Below are 8,834 nucleotides of genomic sequence, written 5' to 3' on the forward strand. Positions count from 1 at the left end.
GTCATATCTCAGGTTCATTTGGAACAGATGGAGCATTATGGTGATCAAGGCTGATACGACAGGAGATATTTGAAATGGTAAACGGCTTTTTCTAGGGATCTGACTATGCTTTCACACACTGACGGCAGAGGCTGCTGTGTAGTGACTATCAGGAGAAGAAACTAATCCAGTTCATCCACATTCTCACTCTGTCAACAAAGCAGCAGCAGTAGAGACAGAGGACATGTGACTGGAGGAGCTGAGGACACAACGGATTCTCCAAACTGAGCAAAATGTTACAAATCGTACAGCAGCTTTAAGCTGTTCATACATTTAAATGTTCTCTGTGTGACATGTGAATGATGAAAAACAGAACTTGGCATCTAAGAAAAAGATAACTACAACAGTCCTGAAATACACATTCTTAGCTAAACAATACATAAAGAGTAGAATCCATGTCATTCACTAGAAATCAGCCTGTCTATTGCTGAAATGATGCTGCCATGTCAGCTAAAGCACAGACAGGTGACGCTCTGTCTGAGACATTGATGCAGCTGATGCATGTCGTCAGTGACTGTGTGCATTCCCAGCTATTGAAAGGTCAGCCATGAGAACTCCAGTGAGGGTCAATCCATGCCAAGTGGTCCAATGATAGGAGTCTGTGCTTTGTAGCGCTGAAAATGACAAAACCCATCTGAATTTTCACAGGGATTTCAAAAATGAAATAATGTTGGTCAAGCAAATTTCATCTAAATCTGAGATGGTGAGGAATGGAGCATTGGACCACTTGGCATGGAATGACCCCTGATGTAGTATTCCCCTCTGTCCCACTGTACCACAGAAGGTGTGACAGCAGCGCCCTCTACAGTCTGTAAGAGTGAACAGTGTAAAACAATGAGAATGTCCTCACACGTTCTCCAACCTATTTAGCCAAGTTTTACAAATGACGCTTGGATTGATGATGGATTGAATGATTGACCAATCATGAGCTCTGACTTTGCAGAATCTTCTGCTCAGCACAACACTAACATCAAACAATAAACAAAAGAAAACATCTTAAACATTCTGTAAACAGTCAACATGGCTCACTGTGACTCAACATAAGACAAGTCTTCCTCTGTGTCGTTAGTGATTCAATGACTCATACATCTCATGTATCATTCATTCATTCATCGAAAATCGATTCCCTCCCACTTTATGGCACAAACTGATTTCCTCTAATGGCTTTCACCAACATGTGCACTTTAATAACCATTCCAAGTGATGTTCTTTCCATTCCTTTGGCTCACCTGTCGTAATACTCGGAGCCCTCCTCTAGACCAGGCAGGACTCCAGTCAGGAGCCCCTGCAGGCCTGGTTTCAGAGTCTTTCCAAGGGGTAAGTAGTAGGTCTCATAGAGCCCCAGCAGCACAGGCTTCACAGACATGGCAGCATTGGAGAGTAAAGGGAAGAGTCCAGAGCTGCAGTGTGGAAAAAGATGTGAGAGTTGTCAAGATCTGGTACTAGCCGCACCGCTTCCATTCATCCACTGGAAGGAGTGTTACAGGATTACCTGTAAAGAAAAAGGTCTTTGGCCAGCCTCTTGGGACCAATGATCTTGAAGATGATCTCGTAGGTCTCCAAGGCCTTGCGGTGGACTCCACTGGGCAGGGCGGGGTGGAGGCATTGGGCCAGCCGTTTGCCTATCGTCAGCTTCTTAGGAACCACTTGGTACTTTGCATTGTTCTGCAAAACCTGAATTAGGATGTAAAGATTAGTGGACATGAGGTATTATTGCTGTAAAACTGAAGATTATTACGCAATATTATTGAGAAAATAAAAAGATTTGAGTGCAGCAGTAACACTGTTTATTGCTCTTTTTTTGTACCTTGGGTAATAAATGGAACACCCCCCCCCCCCCTTAACTTTAAAGTAATGAGTGTTTGCCACACAGATTAAGGTGGAATGATAAACACACTCTGTAGGCCATGGGAATAAATGACTAACAGTTTGAGAAGCTCAACAAGGCCCAGCTGCCTTCAGATTCAACTTTGAGCATCTGACAGAGTGGCGAGACGGCTATCATCATTCGCCTCTTGTTCAGGTCACTCCCCGTTTCTCTGTGTGTGGTGGAGCAACACAACATGCTCTCCAGTGTCCCTTCTACAACTGATCAGAATACATCAAAATGCAGCATAATAAATCACCCTGGCCAGGGCCAGTTTAATTCATCCTGAGTCACCCAGGAGTTACCCAGTTAAAAATGAGTCATCTGGATATTGAAGAAACTGATCATCCCTTTGATCCACACCTTGTTGAGTTTCCCCAAAGCAGAGATGAGGTCTGCCCACTCGCTGGAGTACTCAAAGTTCTTGAGGGCTTTGTCCACTGCTGCCACATAGTTCCTGTACTTGGAGTCACTGAGCAGCTCCACTTCCTCTGTATTCATTCTCCTGGGTGGTTAGTATGCTAATGTCAAACACCAGGCACACATAGGTACATCACTCCTGCAATAAAAGACAACAAAGAAAATGGCCTTGGTGAATCAATACACTTGAACTGTCATAGGACACTCTGAGCTGGGGATCAAACCCCTGACTTCCTGACTGACAGATGACGGATTCTCCCACTGAGACGGTGAGAACATTAACATCCAAAAAAGACAGAGTAAACAAGCTTCACCCTTGACCATAAAAAAAAAAAAAAACATGACTCTGTATCATAAAGAGTCATGTCGTTAAATGATAATCGCGCAAAAGTTTCGAGAATAAGAGGAGTCAGCACTGTGCAGCAGGCATTGAGTAAGACAATGCATCTCCTACTTCTTTCAGACGAATGGCATTTCAAGCCCCAGACGTCGGTGTCTGTTGAACAGGAGAGAGATGACTCTGTTTGGTGTTTTTTTAGCATGCAGAAATGTTTAGTCTGTGCACAGCACCTCTCGAGCTACTGTTGGGCTGGACGACATGACAAGTCGATATCGATGAATAGCACGATAAACGTCAAATCATTATCCGTTTCCCATTGAGAGTAGAAGTAACCTGATGGTTACGTGTGGTTTGTACACTCTTTATAGTCAGAAAAGGACAGCTGTACTTGAACAGATGAACATTTCACCATCACGAGCACATTTGATGGAAAACACTGAGGAAAGTTAGATTGCAACAATTATCAAGGTGTTTTAATCACACAGGTCTTCAGCTGACGAGCTACAATCTTATAGTTGTTTAAGACAGGTTGACGTTCTAACAGATGAAACAGCTAATAAGAGACGACAGCATGACCTGTATGTCGTCCTTCCTGATAATCTGATCACAAGTGTAATGGTGTGATAGTTGATAGAAAGGATATCAGGTAGACAAATGAGGCGTCCGAGGCTTTTTCACAGCTAATCCTGATACCAACATGAGACTGATAATGACTGATTGGAAGTGATATGCATTACAGTAAAAATGTTGAATTTGGAATATTACAAACTTAAACACAGGATTTTGTTTAAATGCTCAACTGGAGACAATGTTGACGATGTGCTTCCTCAGTCAGATAGTGTCGAGTGTGGGACATTAAACCCTGAGGGAAAGACTTTACATGCACTTTTAAATTAATTCATGTTATCAGTGATCAGAGAAAAACAAAACACCTCTGATAATCAGCCAAATATCAGCCAGGCTGATTATTAGTCGACCCCTTCAACAAACGTCCAACATATAGTGCTTCCTGGATAATTATACACAGGAAATAAGTCACAGGAAACAATCTCACATCTACCCTGTTAGCAGAGCAATTGAACTTTTTCATTGGAGATATTTACTTTCTCATATCAGGAAAAGGTTGAACTCATAAGATGAATGGTCCCAGCAGTAAAACCATCAGGCTCCCTGTTATTACTGATCATTGGATGAGTCCTGTGTTTACTGTTTAATGGTCTGCCTTGAAATGTATTTATAGCAAATGACCAGAGAAGTATATGAAGTCTCACATGATCCTAACAACGTTTGAAGACTATACACTCTCAGTGAGGCAGTTGTTTTATTATAGATTCTTTAAACTGCTATGATTGTGTGAGAGACAATTTGTGACAGCTGGCTCTTAAAACTGAACAGTAACGGTAGAGCAGGTACACCTGAAGTAAGTTACCTTACATTTAAGTCTTTTTTATTGAAGACACATATTAAGTACATAATTACAAACTCGACTTTAGTAGAGGAATGGTCATAAATAGTTATAAACTTCGATCTGTGGTTGTGACTTGAGTTTGAGAGATGAACAATAACACTTACGTTGTAGCTAGCAGCTACCTGTCTCGAGCTAGGTGAGATGAGTTCAGCTAACGTTAGCTACATGACACCTCACCTTAAACCTCACACCTTGTTTAATTAAAACTTACCTGGGTGCCAATGTCATTCAACCATGTGCCGGGTTCACCAGGTAAAAAAGGCTGACAGCGTCAATAATATGAGTAGCAGGTTAGCTAACGTTGGTAGGTTATTAATGTGATGGAGATGCAGGGCCCGGCTCAGATGTCAGCCAGACTAACAAGTCACGTCCCTTTACAAGACGGCTCCGGAAGCAGACAACAGATCATTATTCCCTACATACTCCTTTCCTCTTCTCTGGATGTTCCTGCTGGCTGTACATAAACACCGATGAGCGCATCAGTAGTTTCCAGTGCCAGAGATACAAAGCAAGTGGATTGACAGCTCCCAGACTGCACTGCAGATCAGCGGCACGTTCGACCACAGCGTCACAGCGTCACACCGCTCACGTCTTCCGCATGCACGTCTTCCGCATGCACGTCTCCCGCCCCTCAACCATAGATATATAAACTCTAGATGACGCAGGCGGGATTCTCCGGCGTCGCGTCATGGCGGCCATCTTGGGTCAGGCAGCTGACGTGCTGCGCTCTATGGGAGCAGATGGAAGGTGAGTGATAAGCTTAAACAAAAATACTCTTAACTCCATGAAATATTGACGGATTTACAAACGGTTTGCTTTATTACAAACCGTATTATACGTAGGTATGACACATGGTGTTTGTACATGTTGAAATTGCCGCTTTTTTTTCGAAAAAGAACTTCATTGTGAAACATGGTTGTGTTCAGCCTAAGTTATCATGGCTGAGACAACAATCAAGATTAATTTATAGACTAATACGAAATCAATAACGTTTTTATACAACCTCATTGATGTCTATCTGACTGTCTCTGTGGAGGTTGTTGTATTTATTAGCTGTCTAACTTGGCTTAGAGGCTGCCGTGTAATGTACCTTGTTACATTACAAAGTTGACTCAGTTGACGTCAGATTTGTATCTTTAATCTGTTTTCTACATGTTTCAACCATAGACTGTAAAAATATCCTCAACGGACGAGCACAGCTTTGTGTGTTCATAAAAATGATGTTCCACAATGTCATTGTTTTGAACTGCAGTAAATCGTGCATAAAAAAGAGAAAAGAGTGGTTTTCTGAAGGATTAAAACAATAAGTGGTGAAGAAAAAAAATGTTCACCAGCACCTTTACCCTGACCATGATGAGCGTGGACCAGCTACGTGGCCGTGTGCCATCCAATCAAGGCCTTGGATTTCCACACACCGGTCAAGGCCAAGGATCATCAACGCGATCATCTGGGTGCTGTCGTCTGCTGCCGGGGTTACAATAAGGAATCTTCCAATGACATTGCGGAACATCATTAATATGAAAACACAAACCTTCACTGCTCGTCCATTGAGGCCTCCAGCAGCTCAGTGTTCACCTGGTGCAGCTGACCGCTGAGCCACAGGAAACCTCATCATCCTAATATTAACGTCTATCTTAACTTCCCTTTCATTTAGCCTGACTCTTGAGTAGCTGTACACACAGCATTGAGGATCATTCAGGTTGATCTTATCTTCCAGCTGTATTCTTGAAATATAGTAAAATACAGGTTTTAATCTTGTAGCATCTCTTTCACAGTGGGTCCTTATTTATCTGGTGGGGATTTTTTTTGTTTTTTGCTGTTAAATATTTAGCCAAATAATAAATTCACATCATAATAAGAAATAAATATTGTTTCACTTTTACCTGGATAATGTCTATGATTCATCTCTGTTTCATAAAAGGACAAACTATGGATAGTAATCCTTCTGGTTGAAAAAGAAATCAGTGTTTGGACTATGTGTTGATTTAACAATCAGGTGTTATGTATGACCCCTAGTCATTCACTCACTCAATGTGTGTGAGGGATTTTCATCCCCTTTGCTACGCTTATGTTGGGCATGCGGGGGTTGAGTATCTTGCCCAGGGACACAGCGGGGCTCGAACTCACAACCTTTCAGTCGAGAGTCAAACGCGCTACCAACTTTGCCAAATCCGCCCCCCGCAAAAAACTGACATCTGACAGTAAATTTAAAGGGTCCACTCGCAAAAAATTGAAAATGGTCGAGTTGAAATCCAAGTAGCCTCATAACATTTGCAGATCAGAGGAAAAAAAAGCATTTGAACTGTGAACAAATGAAAATATAAGCTGAGCTTTCAACGAAAATAACTGTTTTTACGTTTCTATGGAAACAGCGCTACATAAAGCTAGCTGGATAGCAGTTCCATTCTAGCTAGCGTTAGCCTACAGCTAACAGTAAAACTGAAGTAGCTCACTAAAAAGTGAAAATACTTAAAATATTAATGCAGGTCGTCTAGACAGTTTACCTTCATTATCGGAGTTCAGCTTGAATCTCTCAGTCTGGTTTTAATTTCTGTCATACTGCCTTTGACACAAAGAACAATAGTTGTGCAGAAATCCTAACAGCTCGATCATGTATCTTCCTTTCTCTTATTGATCTAGAGTGAATAGTGAATTGATTGACAGGAGAAGAGAAACATTTATTGGTAGGCAGTTAACACACGTTACATTTTTGTACACAAACAGAATCACATGACATGATTAAAACAGTTTACAAACAATAAGTTAAAAAAAACCCAAAACAATTACAATGAGCAGAATAGTTTTCAGATAAAGTGCATAGTCGTGATGACAGGTTACAATTCAGACACATAGACATTGTCCGATTGCCTCGCGTTTTCTGTCCTTAGACAGGAGCCAAAGGCTTCAAGTGAAATGAGGTCGGCCATTTTCAAGTCATTTTGGAGAAAGTTTCAGGTAGAAACTGAACGGCAAAACTGAACGTTCTTTTTCCGAGCTCAGTGCGGACACGAGGAACAGACAGTTGGGAAAATCACAGGAACGCAACGCATATTGGCTTCTGGTTTTTTGAAAGTGTGCACATAAATATGACGGCACCAAACCATGAAGAGCTTTATAAATAACATTTAGCCAGTGTAAATACCTGCCCACCTTTAAGGATGGCCAATGAGATTTCATGTACAGGTCACAGTGATGAGTCTACAACCTGTCACAAATCTCAACGCGCAGTGGTATCCAGCGACTGTAGACATTTAGCAGAGGTGCCCATGTTACAGCACATCGCCATAATGCAACAAAGGAAGAAAGGTAGACGGAACAAGAAGTTTCCTCGCCCTTTTAGATATAAACATCGGCCTCATGTTACAGCAGCTGAGTGGAGCAGAGAAGGAACAGCATTTGTTTCTAATACCTTTAATGAAATAAAACAATCCACAGAGATATTGAATAATGTACAGTCCATTAGCTGAGTTTTTTTTCAGTATCCAACCACACCATGTCCATGTTCTCCTGCCGACTCCCTAAAGTAAACAAACAAAACAAAAACCCATTACAATTACAATAATAAAATATAAATAACAGCCTACAATGCACACATACACCTGTAATTAATTATTTAGCCTGACACTTACTGTATTGTATTTTCTTCAGATATAAATCTGACGTCAACTGAGTCAACTTTGTAATGTAACAAGGTGCACCCACGGCAACCTCTAAGCCAAGTTAGAGAGCTAATAAATACAACAACCTCCACAGAGACAGTCAGATAGACATCAATGAGGTTGTATAAAAACGTTATTGGTTTCGTATTAGTCTATAAATTAATCTTGATCGTTGTCTCAGCCATGATAACTTAGGCTGAACACAACTACAATGAAGTTCTTTTTCGAAAAAAAAAAGCGGCAATTTCAACATGTACACACACCATGTGTCATACCTACGTATAATACGGTTTGTAATAAAGCAAACCGTTTGTAAATCCGTCAATATTTCATTGAGTTAAGAGTATTTTAAGCTTATCACTCACCTTCCATCTGCTCCCATAGAGCGCAGCACGTCAGCTGCCTGACCCAAGATGGCCGCCATGACGCTACGCCGGAGAATCCCGCCTGCGTCATTTACAGTCTATGGTTTTATATGCATCTATGGTTATGCCTCTAACTATATAGAGTTACCTAAAAAATACCGGATAGAGTTATGTTTCTCTTCAAAATAAATTACAAAGGCAACTATTCAAATATTGTCCGCAATTGTTTTTGTTAAATAGTGTAAAAACATTTATTAGAATGAATTGTATAATTATTATAAATGTTATGTCATTGTTTTTATTAATATTCAAAACGGTGTTTCTTTTGGTACAGAAACTCTTTTTGGCAATAGCAGCACTCGCCAGATTAAGTTTCCATGACTCTGTCCGAGTTTGAGCATGCCCTGAATACTTACAAAGAAATATGTCCATGGGGTACTGAACTACTAAGAGAAAAAATGCCTGTTTATCTAGGTCGTAAATAATTCTTGCCAATTTGCACAACTAAAGCACATTAGCTGCTTTGAGAGCTCTATTTTATAATCTTATGGCACTGAGTCAAAGTATATTTGTTGCAGTCGTAATATCCTAGTTTTGCCTACACCTGAATTTCCCTCGGGATCAATAAAGTATCTATCTATCTACATGATGCATATCCTTATAGGGTACAAATACT

General features: G+C 40.8%; 1 protein-coding gene across 3 annotated transcripts in view; it reads right to left on the bottom strand.

Annotated features, from left to right (window-relative positions):
* The window catches only part of dop1a (DOP1 leucine zipper like protein A), a 28,151-nt gene extending 23,434 nt beyond the window's left edge, over nucleotides 1-4,717 (bottom strand). For 2 of the 3 annotated variants that reach the window (XM_079343532.1, XM_079343531.1), the window contains exons 1-4: nucleotides 4,346-4,716; nucleotides 2,270-2,465; nucleotides 1,532-1,713; nucleotides 1,269-1,439 (exon numbers count right to left, since the gene is read on the bottom strand). In XM_079343532.1, coding sequence (XP_079199658.1) covers nucleotides 1,269-1,439; nucleotides 1,532-1,713; nucleotides 2,270-2,407 — 491 coding nt within the window. In that variant the 5' untranslated portion in view covers nucleotides 2,408-2,465; nucleotides 4,346-4,716. Of the gene's footprint in view, nucleotides 1-1,268; nucleotides 1,440-1,531; nucleotides 1,714-2,269; nucleotides 2,466-4,345 lie in introns of all 3 variants that reach the window. The other variant, XM_079343533.1, reaches the window with a different exon arrangement.
* Nucleotides 4,718-8,834: the final 4,117 nt, after the last annotated feature.

This window comes from Symphodus melops (assembly GCF_947650265.1).
Source record: "Symphodus melops genome assembly, chromosome: 5".
Lineage (NCBI taxonomy): Eukaryota > Metazoa > Chordata > Actinopteri > Labriformes > Labridae > Symphodus > Symphodus melops.